The 22,559-nt window shown below is 45.2% G+C and overlaps 1 protein-coding gene across 2 annotated transcripts; it reads right to left on the reverse strand.

Annotated features, from left to right (window-relative positions):
- Window positions 1–1,988: 1,988 nt before the first annotated feature.
- Window positions 1,989–16,746, reverse strand: OXTR (oxytocin receptor). Of its 2 annotated transcripts, none has more exons than XM_054036045.1 (3): window positions 16,621–16,746; window positions 14,996–16,261; window positions 1,989–3,398 (listed from the first exon to the last, which is right to left on the reverse strand). In XM_054036045.1, the coding sequence occupies exons 2-3, from the start codon at window positions 15,915–15,917 to the stop codon at window positions 3,151–3,153; spliced, it is 1,170 nt and encodes a 389-aa protein (XP_053892020.1). In that variant the 5' UTR covers window positions 15,918–16,261; window positions 16,621–16,746; the 3' UTR covers window positions 1,989–3,150. The 2 variants fall into 2 exon arrangements, with proteins under 2 accessions (XP_053892020.1, XP_053892019.1); XM_054036044.1 differs by having other exon boundaries at window positions 14,996–16,264.
- Window positions 16,747–22,559: the final 5,813 nt, after the last annotated feature.

The raw sequence follows: 22,559 nt of genomic DNA on the forward strand, positions 1-22,559 counted from the left end.
ATGGTAGGAATAACACAAGGAAACCCCAATGGCCCAGGATTCTCCACTGGCTGGCACATTATGGAGTCACTTACGCCTGTGCAAAGTGGCACTAGAACTTTGTCAAAGCAAAACAATAGCATTTAACACCCACTTTCATCATCAATCATCCTATCCAATCCTAAAGGGCCATACCCTCCTGGAGCACCACCTGGCTCAGTCTCTAGGTTGGGCCTCAATTTATGGCCATCATTGGCTATCGTAGTAACACCCAATTTGCCCAGATGCAAATGAGGCCCAGAGGAGAATCAGGTCTACTGTGTTTTATACAAAAAGGCAAAGTCATGGGCAATTTGTAGAGACATGTCCAAGCCACAAAGTTAAATCTAAATAATCCTGAGATATGAGGGCACGTGTGGGTGGGATTTAGGATTTTGGTTGGGCCTATTATATAAATAAGATTCTGAATTTTCCAAACATTGGGAAAGATTAGATTTCGGGTTTTGTTTTGTCCTTTCTCTAGTTTGAATAGGAAATAAGTGCTTTGAAATCTTGCAATTAACTAAATCAGAATCCCACTCCATCAGGCAGTGCATGCTTCAACTCAGTGGGAGTTGTGCGTGATAGAACAATGCAAGATTGGACATCGTCCAACTGGAGTTTTGTGCGTGCTAAGACTGCAGGACTAGCTTGGGGCTCGGCTGTGGGACTGAGTCACAGCTCTGCTGGGGTGAAAGTAACATTAAGCACTTACTGGTACTGGGGCCTGGCTCCGGGTCCCAGGAAGGGGTAGGGTCTCGGGCAGAAGGGTCAGGGCTGGGGGTCAGCCTCCCCCAGCCAGCCCATCTGCACTGCCTGGCCTCTGCCATCCGGGGCTTTGGCGGCGATTTAAAGGGCCCGGGGCTCCAGCCGCTGCTGCGGTAGCAGCAGCAGCAGTCAGGGACCCCAGGCCCTTTTAAATCACTGGCCCTGTGGTAGATGCCCCCTTTGACCCCTCCCCATCAGCAGCGGGCCTGCCGGAGGGTCCCTACTGGCAGGGCCACCGACGGGGGGAGGGGGGAAGCAAAAGGGGCAACGACATTAAAGCGCTGCCACAGTAGCGCTTTAACGTCGGCTGCGTACAGGCCAGTACCGGCGGCCGCTTCTTACTGGTACACCGTATCAGTCTACTTTCACCTATGCTACTTCCACTTTACACCACCGGAACTCCACTCAGGGCTGATGGAGGGGAAGAGGGACAATTGTACCAGTGCCCCAAGCTCATGGGGGGCCCTAAAGCATCTGTAACTGAGGTGAAATGGGAGGGGGGCAGCACACATGATGTACCGGGGACCCAAGTTACTCTCAACAGGCCTGACTCTACTGAAATCAGTGGAGTGCACCAGCATAAAACAAGAGTAAATAGTGATGAATGAGATCCTGTATTTCTAGCTGTAGCTTTTTTCCATGATCACAATAAAATCATTAAAATAAAAGTACATCCTTTCCTTGGGGAGTGCAGAAAGGGGGCAATCTACACCTTTCTCATTTTCCTTGAGTTTAAATGGATAGAGGATGGAGAAAGTGCAGAACTCCACTGTTCCACTGCTTTAGTGCATGAGAACAAGCCGGGATTTAAGCTCCAAGTTGAACTAATGAGTGGCACGGTGCTTTAAAGTCAGTCCCAAGCTACTATTTTTAAAAAGTGCCTGGAGACCAAAACAAAATCTATAGAACTAAAAGCTGAAAATGGATCAGCTGATGATAATGAAACAGCAAAATTGATAAATATGCAGTATTTATATCCCTTGCAAAAATACAGTCAAATCCCTCCTTCATGTGCAGTCATAACTCATGCATGGTGTCCCATTGATTTTGGAACTACTTGTGTGAGAAAGGACGATGAACGTGAGCAAAGAGTTGCCCACTCAGCCTGGCATGGCTTATCTTGCTGTCATTGAATTCAGCGGGGAAATTCACACTGACTTCACCGGGAACAGGATCGTGCCATAACTTTTCCAAAGGGGTACCACAGTGGTGCTAGCTTTATGTTTACGTAATACAATGCTGTACAGGTCATAAATGTTTGGTGCGTTAGTCTAGAAACAAAAGCATTCCATACAATCTAGATATACTTGTATTTTGTGCATGAAGCATTTTTTCCTCCCACGTTTCCTTCACATGCTTTTTTTTTTCCTCACTGCTCCCTGCTTTTCTTCAAGTTGAATTTATAAAACTTAATTTACAAAAAAAACCATCTTTTAACAAATACTCCATGCCATAACCAAGTTCGCGTGAATTACATGGCAAGAAAATTGTACTGGTGTAATACTTCACAACCTATGGTAAACCAAAGAATGAAAGTCTGGCCCCACTGAAGTTTTATCATCGACTTTAATGGAGCCAGAAATTCACCCCACGTATTTGCCTTAATTAAAGCTTTTGAACACAATCAGCATACATGTTACTGTACCGGCACCCTCATCTCATAGGCATTTATGCACATCCTTAAACGGAAACACGTGCATGGTCCCTCTGAAGCCAATGGGACTTACTCACATGCTTCAAGCTAATCATGTGCATACATAGTTTCAGGATCAGGGCCAAAATCCTTACTCAGTCAAAACTCGCTTGATGCCAATGGAGCATTATTGCTGAATAAGGACATATTAGAAGGCCTTCAACAAACCTTGAGCCAAACAGAAATCAATGGAACTGCTTCCATGAGTAATACTTTCTTACTTGAGTAAGGACAGCCCAGGTAGCTTTTACTCAGTGCCATCCCTGTGGTGCAACTCCTTAAAGTCAGTGGAGCTGTATCCACTTACACCAGGTTAGAATTTGGCTCATCAGCTTCAGTAAGTCTACTCAGCTTTCATGACAAGCCCCATAGTTATTATTCAGTCGTTATGCAAAACCTCCATTGACTTGAACGAGTGAAGGATTCAGGATCTGAGCCGTTGAATTGAACTCCATTAAGCGATCCATTCCAAACTGTGCTTTTGACTACAGCAGTTCTTTTCTTATTCCTGCCTCAGTTAAATAAAGAATTCAACACACACACACACACACATATATATACATATATAAATCCCTCCCCACCATATTCTGAATCACAGCTTTTTTACAAATATGTATTAAAGATGGTCAGAGTGAAGTAGTAATGGAGTCCGTGGAGCGCTGGGACAGTTCTCAGGCTGTGGAAGGCTGAGTGAAGCTCTTCTGACTTGAACTCCTGCAACTCAGGACAAACGTGGAGGAGTTGCTTTTTTTGCTGACGCTCAGGTCACATCCTTGCCTGGATTTTAAATAGCGTGTGGAGCAGCAGAGGAACCGGTGTATAAGGTCGTGGAAGAGATGGCCCGTGAAAAGCATGTAGATCCATGGGTTGCAACAGCTGTTTAAACTTGCTAGGAGCATGGCGATGATAAATGGGGATGCTGCAAGGTAGAAAGTATAGCAGGAAAACAACATGAAAGTGCCATTCAGTGATCTTTAGGCATTGGCAAGAAAACCTGGACATGTCCAGTGAGAAGATATTGTGGCTTTTCATAGAATCATAGAATATTAGGATTGGAAGAGACCTCAGGAGGTCATCTAGTCCAACCCCCTGCTCAAAGCAGGACTAACACCAACTAAATCATCCCAAGGCTTTGTCAAGCCTGACCTTAAAGACCTCTAAGGATGGAGATTCCACCACCTCCTTAGGTTAACCCATTCCAGTGCTTCACCACCCTCCTAGTGAAATAGTGGCTTTTGGAGATCCTGATCCCAGAATCCACCTACATCCTGGCCTGACTCCCATGTCCCCAGTTGATCAACACACACATTTGTGGGCCCAACTCTTGCTGATTTAATGCTACCATGACAAACCAATGGAATTTCCCCCCAAACCCTTCCATAGTCCAGTACAGAACAAATTACGTCTCTTTAAGCAAAAATAGCTCAATTGCTGCAAGTGGTAAAAAGAAATTGTGAAAAAATATGGGGAAAATAAATCAATTTATGTTTAAGACACATTGTTTTTAAGTCCTCCCCAGGATAGAAGCCATTTTTCCCCATCTCAGTGATCTTGCTCCTTATTTTGTGTTATGCTGGAAAGCTGAGATACCCCACTACTCAGCAGCCTGATGCCCACTTGCCATTGTCTGATTAGGAAGTGAGTAAGCTCTAAAGAAGTTGTCATATCAAAGAGATAGCCACTTCCTTGCTTTTCCATCCATCTACTTAACTTTTTCCCTACTAGCCAATTTAGAAATGACCAGTCATTGTGTGTGTTCAGGCTGTAGCGTGAAAAGGCCTACATTGCACTTCTAGATCATCAAGGCCATCCGTAGACAGCATTTGCTCACATTCAAGCCACCTAATTAGAGCGAGACTCTTTTAGAATGGGAAGAATCTGTCATTTTGCTTTGACATTTAATTGAACATTTTCATATTCAAAGCTTTGCCATTGGAAATTATGGTTATTTCAAATTTATGTAACAACGTCTAATTGCATAACCACAATTCTTCAATGAACAGTTAAATCAGGGCAGCGGGGAGGAGGGGAAGTGGATGCAGGTGGCATTGTACCAGACCTATATGCATCTGATTGATTGTCAGTGTTGCAAGCACACAGAATACATGGCTTTCCACCCCGCAGGTGAGGTTTGTACATTGAAAACACAAGATGCGTGAAGTCTGCCAGTTCAAGAGGGCAGTTTTGGGGCGGGGCAGGGCAGGTGGGGGGAGAGAACCCTTTGACAATTATTTTTAAATGGGGTTCACGCATAGGCATGTTGCTATAAGTTACTTATAATGGCTTGAATAATTCGTTGGTCTTCCATCCTAATAATATGCCCATACCAAGAAAGCTGCTGAAACCAAATCAGTGCCAATGGAGACAGTCAGTGGGTTCAGCTATGAATAGTCTCATTGCTGATCTTGCCCTGCCACTTAATATGGAGCAGCTGACAATGAGGATGAGAGTAAGAATGTCAATACACCACTCTTCAGTCTTCCTCAGCATGAATTACAAAGCATGTTTACCAAGGAATGCTGCTACATGGTCAGGGATCAATAAAATCACCAGTCATGGACAGGGGCACCAGAACAGGGTGGGTCAGCAGGCCATGGCCCCACCACTTTTTACCTGCCTTAAAGGTGAGCGACTGGGGGGAGGGAGCATAGAACGAGTGGGGGCTGGGGCCTTGGGGAAGAGGCTGGATGAGGATGTGGCCTTAGGGGGAGGAGAGAAGTGGGGGTGGGGCCATGGTTCGGGTGCCGGTGGCCCCTCCACTTCTAGGGAGCTTCTGGTGTTCCTGGTCACTGAATATCCAGCCAGACAGTCTTCAGGACGTATCTATAGATTGATCTGGGTGACACTGGATCTGCAAGGAGGCTACATCCCTGTGGGATTTACCTTGAGAAAGATGAGACCCTACTGTGGCTGAAAGTCATTTAACTCTCATGGGGCCTCATCCAACGCCCAGTGAAGTCAGTGGAAGTCCTTAGTTAAGGACAACAAAGCCCAAGTAGATGATGCACATGTGCATGAGGGATGAAATCTACCGCCCAGCCCAGGGCCTGAATATGGGACTGCACGGTAATTCAGTCTCCTTGCTCATTCACCCCCTGGCTTCTGTCCTAGATTGACAACAAGGTCGGGGGCAGGCTCCACTTTTTGTAAAGGAAACACCAAACAGAAATGGAGATTTAAAAAAAAAAAAACTAGCTAAAGAGTCACTCTCTGGCAGGTGTTTTTTACTCTGCTTAATAACATTCCACTACCACTGTCTTCATTTATGAACGGGATTGAACCTAAGTCCAATCAGTTCAACCTTTGATCAGACCTACTGAGCACCCATAGCAACTGCATGCCAAAATCATCAAGCAACAGCTAACTGGCATCTAGCCACACACCTCCCCGCCATCGGGTTGCATCCCAGCTTTAATGTATTCCCTCGGCATGGTACATGGCTCTTTTTGGCTTTAAAAAATGCAACTGAGGGAGGCCTGATCCTGTGAGGAACTGAGCACCATCCACTCCCAATAGTAGAGCTGGTCAAAAGTTTTGGGGAGACGTGTTCTCAAAAAGCTGTTGAAAATCGAGGAGGTTTGGTTTCATTCCAAAGTTTTCACAACTTTGTTTCCATTTCTCCATGGAAAATATTTTAAATGAAAAATTTCATATTGAATTTTTGGTTCCTTTACCCCCTTTTCTCATTTTATTCCCCCCTCCCCCCTTCTTTGGGGGAAAAAAGTAAGACAAAGGGAGAAGTGGAGGGGAAACTTTTTTTTTCCCTGTTGGTTACGGGAAGTGGGGGGTGAAATGGGAAATTTTCTCACCATTCTGAACAAAAGAAAATTTGGCGGGGAAAATGTTTAAAATATTTTGTTTCAAATTTTAATCCAAAAATGAAAAGGTTTGTCAGCCATGACATTTTGGCAAGAAATTTCATCATCATAGCAACCCTGTTTTTTAACAAAGAAAAATGTATTGTAAAAAAAAATGTTGACTAGCTCTGCATAGTAGGTATTGAGAGTGCACGGCACCCTGTGAATATCTTATAAATGAATGAATATACTAAGTGGTAAAAAGGTCCTCTGGCAAATGAATATCCGGAGACCTGAGCTACAAATGCACTTTAGGAAAGGATAACAGGGCCTTGGTCACAAAACAACAAGGCTGCTTCAGCACATGGAAATCAGTAGCACCGCCTCTGGAAAAACCTTTGGCCAAAAGGCAGTGCCATTTATAGCCACACATGCAAAACTCAAAGGGAAATGAGCTCTCTCTGAGAAAGGCACATGTTGATCAGCAGTAGAGTTCCATTACCTTGGCTAGGCTCTGAGGAAGCTTTGTCAATGAACATGGATTAAAAAAAAACCCCACACATTTCACAACTATCAACATGAGCTGCCACGTAACTTCACCGGATATCTGTTTATAACTGAGATCCTTCTTCTATTTCTTTCTGCCTCGGTAAAAATCAGCCGAAGTTTTTCAGCTTAAAAGAAAAACGTTCACAGTGCACCTTTAACCAAGTCATATAAAAGTCTTGCCCTTGTGATGTTGTGTAGAATACCCTCCACTCCAGAAGTGGGTGCATTCTAGTAGGCCTTGATTCAGCAAAGCACTTAAGCAATGTGCCATAGGCAGGGAAGTGCTTTGGGATCTTTGATGTGAAAGGCAGTACCTACAGGTAAATTATGATTGAGTATCATTAATTATTGACTAGTATGGAGTATTAAAGGTAGCCCAGTATGGATGGGCTTTAGTATCCAATATTAATGTGCCCACTGCACTGGAGACATGCTCATAATTCATTCTCATTTCACTCCAGATTAGGAGTGAAAATAATATGTTGATTAGTTTAAAATGAGTGAGTGACACTGCTGAGGGGAATGTCCCAATATCCTGACAAATATGATGCCATTAGGTGAGTTGCAGCTTCGTATCCATTTACCGATCTTTACAAACATTTAATTTAGTTTTCTTTGCTATAAAGATTAGTATGTCAGATATACTGCATCTTAGCTGTAAGGTTTTTCTGTAGGGAAAGAAAGTGATGATGTGTGATTTGAATGACACCCTAAACAGATCCACATGCTGTCTGTTCTGATCTGCCGTGGTATAACACCCACATACATTTACCCAGACCAAGTCCAGCATCAACAAAAGGGAACATCTGCTGCCAGAACAGAAAATGTTCATGTCATGAAAATGGCTGCAAAATTCCAAAGCATTATGAATTGTTTGTACTGGGCAATGTAGGAAAAACTTCTCCACAAGGGACTGACGGCAGCTATGTGAGCTGGGCCTGTGCTCATACTTCAAACTGAAATGGACAAAGGAGAATTGGGAGGTTTTAATCACCCAGTCAATAAAGCACAGCATTGGGATTCAGGAGACTTGGGTCATATGCCCAGCTCTGCTACTGGACTGCTGAGTGACCCTGGGCAAGTCACTTCACCGCTCCATGCCTCGGTTTCCCCATCTATAAAATGAGGATTATGATATTTGCCTCCTTTGTAAACCACTTTGAGATCTACTGATGAAAAGTGCTATATAAGAAGTAGGTATTCATTACAATTATTAACTGTAGGGTACAGTCTAGTCAGAAAATGGATGAGACCTCTATGGATCTATTCCATCTCTTATTTCTATTAACTTAGTAGCTCTCCTAAGCTAAGTGGGGCTGGGCCTAGCCAGTACTTAGATGACAGATCTGCATGTATGGCAAGAAATGTTGGTGGGTCTGTAGTTGCCTTGTTCTCTCTCCCTCACAGCTGACCCAGTGCTCCTGCACCTGAGAATGATGTTGAGCAATCAGCAACATGGGTGGTGGCACTAAGCTGCTGCTATGGGTCCTGTCTTTCAGGTACAACACAAAACCATGGCCCATCATATAAGAAGGCAAGTGGCATGAAACAGGCATTTTCTTAAGGGCATGGAGCAAGAAGAACTGTATTGGACCTAGATCAAATCTCCCATACCCAGATCTCCTCCCTGAACAGCGGGGAAATTAATGTTTTTTCCCCAGCTGGGCCAGTTCTCTCTCTCTGAAAAGGGCCAGGCTAATCCCCCAAGATCTAAACCCTCCTGAAACGGTGAAAAGTTTCTGGAGCATAAAGTTACTCAGATGTTGAAGTGTTGCTTACTTTTTACTTCAGCCCCATTTAAACTAAGGCTACATCTACACTACAGGGGGGAGTCGATTTAAGATACGCAAATTCAGCTACGTGAATAGCGTAGCTGAATTCGACGTATCGCAGCCGACTTACCCCGCTGGGAGGACAGCAGCAAAATCGACCTCTGCGGCTTCCCATCGACGGCGCTTACTCCCACCTCCGCTGGTGGAGTAAGAGCGTCGATTCGGGGATTGATTGTCGCGATCCCCGGGAGGTCGATTTCTACCCGCCGATTGAGGCGGGTAGTGTAGACCCAGCCATAGGTTAAGACATAGGACACACCACACAAGCCTATGAAACATGTTTAAAAATTACACTATATGGTGTAACCACAAGAGAGTAAAACGGATGAATATTTTAAACATATACATAACTGCTTTTCGGAATTCCCTGACAAATATTTCTAGCCAGTGGGATTCCCAGGAGGAAGATGCAACCATGAAAAAGGACTTGAAGCTGCATTCTGAGTAGATCGGGGTGTCATAACACTAGGTAATGCAAATCACAGAAAAATATAGCAAGGAGGGGAGCGCATGTTCCCATGCTGTGAAGTTAGTAAATAATACGAGTCAGGCAACATATGTATGTACGTGTGGGGGGGGTGTATTTCGAGAACATCCTTATTTCACTTCTTTTTTGAAATGAAGTCAATAGGACTCCTCATATGTGGATAGTATCAGAGGGGTAGCCGTGTTAGTCTGGATCTGTAAAAGCCGCAAAGAGTCCTGTGGCACCTTATAGACTAACAGACGTATTGGAGCATCAGCTTTCGTGGGTGAATACCCATGCATCCGAAGAAGTGGGCATTCACCCACGAAAACTCATGCTCCTATACGTCTGTTAGTCTATAAGGTGCCACAGGACTCTTTGCTGCTTTTACATATGTGGATAGTTTCTCAGGTACCTAAATGTTTGCAGGATCAGGCCTCAAATTAGTAATGTGTTAAACTAGCAAACGACCTTTTAAATTCTTTCTTTAGGGCCCAGTCTTTTATTCCTTACACACTCCAAACTTCCACATCATAGGGAGCTGGGTCTGTTCAAGTGATGCAGGCTCAGGCCTCTTTTAAGCCCCCTGACAAATGCAATAAGACACAATGCAAAGCGCACACAGTGAAGCATAGCACACACAGCCGTTGCAGAGGAACCAAACAGATTGCTTTGATATTGGGGTCATTCATTCCTATTTACTCTGTTGAATTATCAGCAAGGTACTGGAGGGAAGAGTGTTGTTTGTTTAATTCAGTGTAAACGGAACTCAGCTGAGTTAGCGACAGAGACCCCCCCCCGCGAAAAGTAAAAGAAAATTCTAAACTCTTGCCTTAGATTGTAAACTCCTTGGGGCAGGGACTCTCTCTTTTTTCTGTGTTTATATAGTGCCTTGCACAATGGGGTCCTGGTCCATGACTGGGGCTCCCAGGCGCTAACGCAACACACATAATTAATAATAATAATAATTGATAAAGTATTTAGCCTAGGTTTTCATAGGAGAACTGCTCCATGATAAAAGGAAAATCTGACTTCAGAGGAAAAGGTTCTCCAACTTCCCTCTGGAGTACAAAGGCAGAGATTTTGACCCTGTGCGTCATGGCTGGATCTTATTGATCAAGAACATGCAATTAACAACCACTGGACAAGTTTCTAAACAAAGTAGTCCGGTCACGTCCTACAGGTGGCAATATAACTCCATACGCGGCAGCCCGCTCATTGCAATAGGTTTCAGCATCATGCAAAATGACACAGAAATGTTTTGCTTCCATGACAAAATTAAAAGTACGCTTCCCCTTTCATAGGGAGGCATCAAGGGGAAACACTAGAAGGTGACAGTGACTAGCTTACAACAATTTAGAGTAACATTGCATACTCCCTCACTGTTTAGATACGGTGCAAACACACTCAGAGAAGCAGTTGAGGATTTTTTCCTCTTCCAAGACCAATAACTCATTATCTGTTTGATAATTTCTCAGACAGACTTTTCAAACACTGCAGGCTTTGGAGCCCTGGAGTTAATTTGCAGGGGGACAATTTAGGACTAATTTGGAAAACATTTGACATTCATTTGTTTGTGGCCCTTTCCAGATCCCGTGTTGAAGGCTTTCCACATGGTGGCTGACAAACATTTTGTTCATTAAGAAACAGCACATCATGCAGCCTTTTTAAACATGCTTCCTTCCCCCCAACATCTGGCCCCCTAATAACTGTGTGTTCAAGCAGAGGGCTTTGTTTGCTGACTTCTGCAATTTGCATACATCATGTAAACCTTGCCAGCTATTTGTGACGCATTCCCTTTCTTTTACTATTATGCCCAAGAAAACCAGGGGCATTGTGCAATGGCACACAGTTCAGTTACATTTCAATTGATTGTTACACTTCTTTGCACACATCTCTTGAATCCTTCCTTCCAATGAGATACACTCCTTTGCGCAAAGAAACAGAAATCCAGAAAACAGTGCAGACCCACACAAAACTGCAGAGACAAAACATATGGCAAAACAGACACCGAACCCTTTGGAGCCTAATTCATTCTCAAAGAGATATCAGCCAGAACAAGGATAGGCAGCCTTTGGTTTGTTTACTTGCAGCATCCGCAGGTTCGGCCGATCACAGCTCCCACTGGCCACGGTTCGCTGTTCCAGGCCAATGGGGGCTGCGAGAAGCAGCCTGGGCCGAGAGACGTGCTGGCTGCCACTTCCCGCAGCCCCCATTGGCCTGGAACGGCAAACCACAGCCAGTGGGAGCTGTGATCAGCTGAACCTGGAGACACTGAAGGTAAACAAACCGTCCCGGCCTGCCAGCGGATTTCCCTGATGGGCCGCGTGCCAAAGGTTGCCGATCCCTGAGCTAGAATCTGGGTAATTTCCAAGGACCTGGGGGAAACCACTAGTGGGCACTATGCGAGGGAGCAGGTAGATTTTTTGAATCAGTTGGAGGTGAGCATGGGTTGGGTTTGCTGAGTCTGTCTCACCCCACCTCCATCACCTGGTGAAAGCCTTACCTCTACTTTCCACTCCTGCTATGCCCTCTCCCCCCATTCCCCTTTGCTGACTTTCCAAACTGCTCTATCTGATTTAGAAGCAGCAGTAGCAGGGGAAAGGGGCATGAATCAGGAGCCAAGACTAGTGGCTAAGAAGTACTCAGACTCACAGACTTTAAGGTCAGAAGGGACCATTATGATCATCTGGTCTGACCTCCTGCATGCTGCAGGCCACAAAACCGTCCCTACCCTTTCCTTGACTCTGCTAATGAAGTCCCCAAATCCTGTGTTTTAGTGACTTCAATTGGCAGAGAACCCTCCTGCTAGAGATCCCTGCCCCATGCTGCGGAGGAAGGCGAAAAACCTCCAGGGCCTCAGCCAATCTACCCTGGAGGAAAATTCCTTCCCGACCCCAAATATGGCGATCAGTAAGACCCCGAGCATGTAGGCAAGAGTCTCCAGCCTGACCCTTGTTAGCCATTATACTATTTACCTACCATTGCTCGGTATTCCTCAGCTAATATGTTTTACCATTAAACCATTCCCTCCATAAACTTATCTAACTTAATCTTAAAACCAGACAGGTCCCTCGCCCCCACCGTTTCCCTCGGAAGGTTTTCTACAGAAAGCACCAGCACTGCAGCAAAGTAGGTTGGAAGCATGAGGCACTCTACCCACCCAGCAGTGCTGTTTCAACTGCTGGGACTTGGCAGAGAGTTCAGAGGGGTCTTATTTTGTTTAAGGGAGAAAGCAGAGTGAAAAGGGAGGCAGAGTGCTTGCTTAGTGGTGGAAACTTTATATCCACTGGGTTCAAAGGGTTATAGTATCCCAGACTGCTAGGTAACAAATCAGTTATGCGTGCTGGGTGCTGTGTCCCCCTTGAGTTACTGCCCCTCATCAAGGGTAAGAGCCTACTACTGCTGCTAGCTAAAGGAGTTAGTCCTTTAGCTCAAGTGGTGGAAACGTGAGCTTTGGAGAAGGAAGTCAAAGGTGCAATTCACACTATTGACCCTGCTAAGTGTTACTACCATTCACTGTTCCTAATATAACTCAGAAGAGGTTTTCCTCCTGTGCCATTAGATCCTATTATATACTGGATGCTCTTGCTAAAATAACATCCTTTGCTGTAGACAAAACACCTGGCTCCCAAGCCCGATGTGTGAATAACCAGGCTGAGTTATTAACATGCTCTGCCTTCGAAGTCTGCTTCTTCTTAGGTAAAGCACCAAAGTACCGATCATTTGACAGAGTAAATGAGAACGAGTGGCACAACCATGCAGGCCCGGAAAGCAATGTGTAAGCAATCATCGATTCTGAATCTACAATTCTATCCTGTTCTGAAAGGGAGTTCAACAGCGCGACAGAGAGTTATGTTTGCGAGGGCATCATTAGCAAGCCCTTCTTAGCATATGTTTAAAATAAAATGAAAGGAAATAAGGACCCTTCTTATCCCATTAGACATCTACAAAGCAGATGCAATTACTAGTGTGAACAACCAAGACAAATGTGGTGAGCAGCTGGCCAGGACAAAGTTCCCATGGGATACTCCCTCCACCAGCAACAAGGAGAGCAGAGAGAAGACTAAAGAACCGCAGATATATACATTGAGGCACAGCCTGTTTCAGATTTACTGGGGATATGTAAAAATCTCCCATGGGGGGGGGTTCAGTTTTTACACACACTAATTTATCATTGAAAGGAGTTTGCCCGAAGGAGGGAGAGGAGCATCTTGTGGGAAGGCAGGAGCTGCATTGCCCAATGGGCAGCTGTGAATCAGCCGCTGAGGAGCAGGTGGTCTCCAGTAGCATTAGTGTGTCCACTTAGCAGTTATTTTTCCCTCATGTTTATTTTACACCCCCAAACCACGCAAAGGTGCTAGCCCTCAGCGAGGGCTCTGGCCAGGCCAAGTTTCTGTTGATCTGTTTAAAAACTGCCGTTCCCAAGATATATTTTTTTCACTCTCCCCTACCTCAAAAAAGGACTGAAAGGATTTTCCTCAAACTTTCCGACGCCAATTCAGAGCACAGAGTGAGAATAGAAAGGGGAAATAGAAAGCCCAAAGGGGAAGTGCTTTCGAAAGTACTGGGAAAATAGGGAGTTGAGATGGATTTTACTGCCTGTTATCAGCCTTAGCTACTGCAGCGTTCCTGTATGAAAAATGGCACTTCGCCCTTTGAAAAATGTTTTCTTTCCAACTAGCTAATAAATCACTGGAACATTAAGGGAAACGTGCTACCTACAGCCAGCATCAAAGAGCATTGCAGTGAGTGTAGAGAATGGAGAGAAGAGAGAAAGGGAGCGGAGGGAAGAAAGGGAGGAAGGAAAGCAAAAAAGAACAGAGTAAAGAGGAGAGGAGAGGAGAGAGAAGAAAGGGGCATTGAAAGGGAAGAGAAGATGCTGGGGAATGTGAGAATGAGATATCAAACCAGCTGGTTTCAGGGTTTCTCACCCCCAATTCCCCTGCCACTGAGGGCGGATGCTCTGTGCTGTTGATACATTTAACATTAGTCATGGCCAGTACCTGATATTTTTAAAAACCCAGCAGTCGGAAGTATATGCCTGCGAAGCACTGCAGAAAATTACTGGGGAAGCCATCTCTAGGCATTATTATTAATGAAGCTTGACTCCTGTAAATGACCTTGAATTTACACTACGAAGAAGGTGCCCAGTACAGGTGAGCTGGGGACGAATATTCTGTTTTGCAGCAACTTCCGAGGTTTGTATGTTTGTTCCACATTGGAATGACAACCAAACCTCTCAAACTTTTTGTTTGCAAAAACAGATTTGTATTGGAACATCCGGCTTTGCACTGAAACCAGAGCTTTTCTGTTTAGGAAGGGGGAGTGGTGGTGAAGGCCCTGGCTTAAGGTGTGGCAGACCTACTTTCAAGTCTCCAGAAAGGGTCCACGGGCCTAGCCAGGAGGGCTCCCCAGGACCCCAGCCTGGTTCCCTGACACACCCAACCCTGCAGGGTGACATTTCAGCAGACATGCTCAAGCTGCTATTGCTATGCGGTGCTGACAGACAAAAGAGGGAAGTGCACATTGTGTGCAAATGAGAACTGCCTTGGCAAACAGGGAGGGAAACTGTTTTCCAGGTTTCAGTTCAAGACCCCGAGGGGCTGATTCTGGTTCCTTATCCCCCAGAAAACCAGGAGTGACTCCAATGAAGTATCAAAACTGCATGCCTTGGATCAGATGCAAGTCATCAGTCTCTCTCCTTTCAGCACCCGAATGAGCCTTGATTCAGACTGAAATCTCTCTACCACCCCCATCACATCTGGAATGGTTGTTTTGCAGCCAACTGATGTGTTAATTATTAGTCACCAACACTAATGATTACATGCAAATATATATTTTCTATATATGAAATGAGGGAGAACTTTACCTTCTTTGGGAGCATTCTTGTCCCACACAGACCACATCTGCACAAAGAAAAAAGGAGTCCAGCACACTACGAAAGCTAAGACTATGATGAAGGTCATTTTGACTGTCCGGATCTTGGCTTTAGAAATTAGCTTGATGCTGCTGACCCTGGAGAGGCCCGCACCGCTGGAGGACAGGTTCATGTTGTTCTCATGGGCTGTTTTTAGCTTCACGTTCTGCCAGATTTTGAAGCTGATCAAGCCATAGCAGACGCTCAGCATCAGCACAGGGATAATGTAAACAGTCAGGGTTATCCAGGTGATATATGCTTTGGCTCCCCAGGGCTGGATGAAATCTGCCCAGCAGTCATACACCCCATTGCCCACGTCCCGAAGGGAAAATATGTGGATCTGGGGGATGCTGACCAGCAGGCATAGCAGCCAGGTGAGGAGGACAGATACCCGGTCAGACCTCCTGTGCAATGACCTCAGGGGCTGACAGATGGCCAAGCACCGGTCGAAGGACATCAGCAGGAGCATATAGGTGGAAGCAAACATCCCCACCACTTGCAGGTACTTGACCAGCCGGCAGAGGAAATCTGGCCCATAGAACCTGAAGGTGATGTCCCAGATGAGTTGGGGCAGAACCTGGAAAATGGCCACCACTAGGTCAGCGATGCTCAGGTGCTTCATGAAATAGTACATGCGGGAGTGCTTGTGCCGGGTGGTGTGGATGGCCAGCAGCACGCACAGGTTGCCCGTCAGAGCGAGGAAGAGGATGAGGCAGAGCACCGTCACCTCCACCTTGGCCATGTCCTCATTCCTCTTCAGGGGATCAGTGGTGCTGTTGACCCCATAAGTCCGGTTCTCAAGGCTCAGGCTGGAGTTGATCAGTGAGCCGTTGATAGTCCACAGGTCGTTCCCTTCCAGGGACAACTTCTCCATGGCCAGCCCCTTCCCATGCAGCACTTTGCACCAACAAGGGTTTCTGTGTGGGTCTCCTGTGTAGTGTCTCCCCTTTACAGCCTCCCCTTGCAGGAGACCTAATGGTTTTCAGCTCTTCTCTCCTGACTCTGGAACTCCCTTTCCCCCTGTTTCTTTTCTCTTCTCTTCCCAAGTTTTGATTCCTTTCCCTCTCTGTTGGTTTCAGTAGTGGTGACCGCTGGCCTGGGAGCTTGTCCTCTCTTCCTTCCAGATGAGCCAAGGGGAGCCAGTCTCAGTCCTCCTGAGGCAGAGATAGTCCTAGCATCCAAATCCACCTCATCCCCTCCGAAGGCACTTGGCGTGTCCTCCTCAAACAGAAACAAAGCAAGGGAGGGAGCATTACAGCAAACCAACGTCACTGTCCCATCTCAGTAGCAATGTCTCTCCCTCCCCATCCCGTTCAGAGTTACTGCAGGGCCTTCCCAGAGCATTGCTTTTTTCCTACTGAAATCTACATGTCAAGAACCTCTCAATCATTTCCCCCTCATTCACTTCATAGCAACAACCAGCCAGGAGGGTCAGACAAGGAATCATTGGATTTCCCTCTCCCACTTGCAGTGAGTTTTTCCATCTTCATCTGAAAAAGCCACAAGCAGAGCTGGGGACGTAGACCAATCAAAACACTGCTAACATAACAGATCAAAATTAAAAGGTGCTTTCTTACCTTCCTCCGCTCCCTCCGTTGGCAGCTCCCAGCTTTCCTTCTTGAAGTTGCTGTTTTCTGCTTAAAACACAAGACCAAGGAGTTGCATGCTCAGAAGAGCTCAGGTGAGAATCCCCCACTGCCAGACTGCCTGGCTGCTCCACAACTTTGCTCTCAAATGAATCCAGGAGGCGAGAAAGCGGGGAAGCGGGGGAGGAGGAAAGGAGACTGGAGTCAGCCCTTCAAGAGTCACTCATCATGGATAAAATATGCCGCTGCTGGGGTATCTACATACTGTACAATTGCTGCATTTATAGTTCTATCCCCTAGGTGGCGAAAGAGGCCACCGCTTCACCTGCTCATCTAAAGAATAGCTTAAAGAATTAGGATCTGGGTGCTGACGTCAGTTACACTGACATAAATCTGGAGTAACTGCTCAGGGTGTTAGTCTGGATTTACAATGGGGGTAACAAAGGCATTAAAGGAAATATTAACATTTCCCTCTTTAGTTATAGTTGCTCTGTCTTGTGCTACATTTTAATCTGTTACAAACTAAGGTTATTTCCTCAGGAAAATATTTTATTATTTTCCACTCCCCGGTCCCCCCAGGTGTATTTAATTGTTTAGCACAGAGGAACACATCAGAATGTATCATACCTGGGCACACCGTCTTCCAAATAAGTGGGTAAAAACAGTTTTAAGTGAATGATCAACTAAAATAATGAATAACATTGTCCGTAACATTTTCCCTGTTATGCAGAGCCCTGGACTGATTGATCCTCACAGCAGCACCCCTGTGACATAGGTAAATAGAATAGGCTTGAATAGAGACAGGGAATGGTTGAGCCATTACAAATTGAATCTATCTCCCCATGTAAGTATTCTCACACTTCTTATCTAACTGTTTGTACTGGGCTAGCTTGATTATCACTTCAAAAGTTTTTTCTCTTACTTAATTGGCTCCTCAGAGTTGGTAAGATAACTCCCACCTGTTCATGCTCTTTGAATGTGTGTATATATATCTCCTCAATATATGTTCCATCCTATGCATCCGAAGAAGTGGGCTGTAGCCCACGAAAGCTTATGCTCTAATAAATTTGTTAGTCTCTAAGGTGCCACAAGTACTCCTGTTCTTTTTATAGGTAAATCACGTTCTCCTCCTTTTACAGATATGTAAATAGCATCCATGCACCAGAGTTGCCCCAAAAAATAACACTACAGGTTAAACACAAGTCAGCTGCAGTGTGTAACTTTATTTATCTGCTTTAAACTTTTTGTTTCAAATGATGCCTTGAATGTTTTTGTTGCTTTATCTTGTTTCGGTCTCTGGCTGTCTTTGTTAACTGGGCATCAGAATTGCTCCCCAGACTCCGGATGGCTGGCAACAGCAAAAAGCATATGGGGAAACTGGAAGTGAAGCGATGTTGTTTTCTTGAAGTAAAAAATTAGGGTTGTGGTGAAACCTTTGAGAAGCACCCCATCTGTTACCACAGGCTGGAGCTGTAGATTAATTATTCTCTTTTGTGTTGATAATCAGACAACATAAATGAATGTCAAACACTAATGAAACATGCATTTCATAACTACACTGTTTACTGAATATGGGGCTAGAAGGTACACTACAGCTCTGGGGGATTTATAGTTGGTTTAGAAGCAGATTGCAGTTCAGCTCCCAGAACGGCTGTTTGTGGATCTCTTTCATTTACACTGATCTGCAATCACAAGAGGTAGAGACCAAGTTTAAACCTGGAACTCAGGCCTGGACTATTTGACAATAAATTTAAAAAAATCAAAGACTGGGACCCTTCCGAGCAAGACTTTTAGAGTAATAACTTGCTGCTACAAAATAAGAAAGAACACTTTCTTTTTCAATGTCTGCTGGCATCACCACTGCTAACTTCCGTCTCAATATGAATATTTCACAGAATGGAGGGTTTTTTCCTCCAGCAAATTCGGGCCAGATTTTTAAAGATATTTAGCTACTCAGGTGCTTCTGAAACTCCCACTAGATTCCTATCTGCATCTTTAGGCACCTAAATACCTTTAAAATCTGTCCCTTAGGCCCAAATCCTCCAAGATATGTAGGAATCTCACTCCCTTTGCTGATCTGGAGTTTGTAAAAAGCTATCTAAGATGTTCTTTTGCTCAAAGTGAATGTTAATGACACTCATTCACAGTTTCTTGCTAAACTCATCTAGACACTCATTTCTTCTAAATTCTATAGCCTCTTCCCTCCAATCACTGTTCATTACACTGAATACTCATTCCACAGGACTGCTTTTTCCTGATAAAAACATAGCAATTTCTATTTAGAATACACTTGGAATAAACATTTTGTAGTTATCTTACAAAGAAAATGTGTTGGGGGCCTTTAAGTCCATGAGAGATGTAGAAATTCTAAGTGGGCTAGTACTTTGGCATGCTTTTCCCTTATGTTCTTCCTCCTTATGCAATAATCTCTCTGGTATCATTGAAGAGAGTGTTGTGAGAACCATGCACAATGCTTTTTTCACTGTTCTTCCTTTTTCAGGAGAGTTTTGCGAAGAAGAAGTGACATTGGATGAAATCTTGAAGTCAATGGGACCTTTGCCATTGACTTCAGTGGGTCCAGGATTTCATCACGTGTTTTGCTGCTTTAGCATTATTGCAAGATATAGAATGCTGGCACTCATTGGCTGGTGATGGGGACGTCATGGATGGGATGAGCTCCATGGAGCTGCTCCTCCTCCTCCCATGAATGTGGGTGGATCCAGGTTTCTTCCTCCTCAAGGTGCTAACTAGCATATCTGAGCCAACCAGGTATAGATCTGACACAAATTACTTTTACCTGGAACCAGACTGTGACTGAGTCTGCTCCTGGGGCACTGTAATGACATGGTGCCGTGCCCCTCACACAGGGCTGGTGACAAAGCCACACTCTAGCTCTATACACTAGGAGCCCAGATTCTATGGTGATGAGGATCATATAAGTGAGATAAATTAATATTTAGATACACAGGAGCAGAGTCTGATGCCGAGTACCCCCCCATGACAATGGAGGCAACAGAGACACTCAAGATTTACATCCACGTACCTGAGATTAGGGTCTGGCCCCCACAAACATGCTTTGGGATTCTCCAGGATATACACATGTAAGCAGCTGTGATTAATGGAGGGAACAGCTCGAAGAGAAAACTGTGTTTAAAAGTCATTAAGTGACCAAATGACGGATGTTATCTACAAGCCAATAAAAGATAATGCGCTGATCACAGAGGTAATGGGCTCAGGCCTCCCTAGTACAAAATCTAAGAACACTTATATAAATCCAAACTGCAATCAGCTGATGGGCTGGAATTAGACAAGAACAACTGGGAAGATTCATAAAGGGAACCAGATGGGGAGCTCACAGAAGGAACCAGAAGTGCCAATTTTCTCATTTCCTTGGGGGTGCTCAACCCCCGCTCCGTCCCAGGCTCCACCCTCACTCCACCCCTTTCCCCCAAGGTCCCACCCCCACCCTGCCTCTTCCCACCCTGTTTTGCTCCACCTCTTCCTGCCCCCACTCCTCCCTCTCCCCCCACCCAGCACCTCCTGCATGCTGCTGAACAGCTGATCACCAGCAGGTGGGAGAAGCTGGGGGGAGGGGGAGGAGCTGATCGGTGGGGCTGCTGGTAGGTACTCAGCACCCACTATTTTTTTTCCATGGGTGCTCCAACCACGGAGTCAGCGCCTATGCAAGGAATATGTTAAAGACGATTCCACAAAGGGTGGAGGCACATAAAACAAAAACAAACCAACTTCACCTCTAGCTAACTGGGGAAAGGAAGAAACTGCTTCCATGGGCAGATAATTAATCCACTCAGTGATTTCTGACTCTGAAGCAGCTGGTACTGGCCACAGCTCTGGACAGGATACTATACCAGATGGACCCCCAGATTGGGTAATGCCTATGCTCCTAGCAGCCAGTGGCTCTTTGTGCTAGGCACTGTACAAACCTATAGCAAGATAGAGTCCTTGTCCTGAGTAGCTTATTCTCTAAGTATATAACACATAAAGGTGGGAGGGGAAACCGAGGCACAGAGAAAGGCTGTGACTTCCCTAAGGTCACATAGCGGCAATGCCAGGAACAAAACCCAGGTCTGTTGAGGTCCAGTCCAGTGTCCTATCCATTGGAAGACACTACCTCTCAGGCTGTGATGGACACACATTATTTATAAATGTCAAAACAAATAAAGTATCCCCTTGATGGAAAGACTGACATGAATCTAATCTCAGAGCAGCAATACAGGAAAGTTTCAGGATGGAATGAAGCTCTGCTACTTATTAGATCCAGCCAGCACCCATGCTAGCACCTGGATTACGTGTTTCTCCCTACATATGTCTCTTTTCGGTATGTTCAGAGCTGGGGATTGTGGCAATGCCTCCAGTTAGCCCTGTTCATACAATAATTATTTTTTTCCACAGTAAAAAGAACAGGAGTACTTGTGGCACCTTAGAGACTAACAAATGTATTTGAGCATAAACTTTTGTGGGCTAAAATCCACTTCATCGGATGCATGCAGTGGAAAATACAATAGGAAGATATATATATATATATATATATATATATATATATATATATATATACACACACACACAGAGGACATGGAAAAATGGGTGTTGCCATACCAACTATAATGAGAGTAATCAGTTAAGGTGGGCTATAACCAGCAAACTACCACTCAAACTTTTTCACAGTGGAATTTCTGCTGCCTGAGCCTGTCTCAGAGCTACTTTGTACTCACTGGGTTTTCTGAGCCTGTTAAATCCCTAATTATGTGAGATCCACCTCTTCCGTACACCATCCGATAACCCCATTTGAGCCAGAGCAGTCTGGGGACAATTGCATTCAATTTAACAAGCAGTGAAAGTTCAGGCATGAAAATAAAAAGGAAATCTCTATAGCACTATCACGATCTGTAAACCAGGCTCCTGTCAACACCATGTGCCACCAGCGCAGAATCACTTCCTTCCTGTGCCTGATCAACCCGTGCTCCTGCATTGCTTCCAAACCTCCAACGCTGAGCAAAGCTTCAACTCCGGGCTGAGAACACAGCACGTTTAGTCCTCGTGTGATGGAGGGGGAAAGGGGCATACTCATATTTCATAATCAGTCTCCTTGCCCTTAACATTCATCACTGCGCGGGAATGATATTGTCTAACCTTTTCCCCAGCCCCAGCCAGCTCAGCGGTTTGGACTGACTTGAGGGAAGCTCTGCATGAGGGCAGGCGGCCGCACGCACATAGAGCCAAATTCAGGGTTGGAATTTGTGTTGTTGCCCTTTCCCAGCACCCTTAACAGGTCACTTGCCCTCTTAGCCAGTCAGCTCTGCAGTCTGGGGACCCTGATCAAGATTGTCTCAGAGATGAGGGCGTGTGGGTGAGGAGGTCTGTTAAGGGTCGATTGCAGATCCCTGATTCCCAGGGCCAGCCTCAACCAAAATACAACTTACAGCTGTACATTGAACTTAATGGATCCTATGCCAATAGGGGACTGGCATCATGGAGCCCCTCCCTGTGCTCACATGATTCTAGCATGTCCCCTACACCTGGGTGTAGAGGAGTCGTCCTGCACTAAGCAGAGTTCCCCTTTGCCAAAGGAATTCTCTGTTGCTGGGCATTTGTAGCCAGACGAGCCCAGCAGGAAGTATCAAAATACATCCAGGAATTCTGATCTTATTCCAACCCAGCTAGAAGTAGGTCCCTGTAGTCTCATCTCACAAGAGTTACAGCAAATCCCAGGTTTTTTTGCAGACCCTAAAAGTTTCAGATGGTTTGAATCAGCATCCAAGCTGGTGTGTGCTTATTACCAGAACTCAACTGCACTCCCAGACACGGGAGGTTTGCTCATCATTAAGTCTTGGCATTAAAAGGAGAAAGTTTATTTTTCCCTTTTCCGCTTCTCGGGTAATAGCAAGAACACAGTGCACCCCTTCCAACAG

Source organism: Malaclemys terrapin, chromosome 7 (genome assembly GCF_027887155.1).
Source record: "Malaclemys terrapin pileata isolate rMalTer1 chromosome 7, rMalTer1.hap1, whole genome shotgun sequence".
Taxonomy (NCBI): Eukaryota; Metazoa; Chordata; order Testudines; family Emydidae; genus Malaclemys; species Malaclemys terrapin.

Excerpts from the sequence above, each read along its gene's own strand:
- OXTR (XM_054036045.1), bottom strand. The coding sequence starts at position 15,917 with ATGGAGAAGTTGTCCCTGGAAGGGAACGACCTGTGGACTATCAACGGC. Across the intron at positions 3,399-14,995 it reads CAAGAATGCTCCCAAAGAAG|CATCCCCATTTATCATCGCC; the intron begins GTAAAGTTCTCC and ends TCTACCTTGCAG.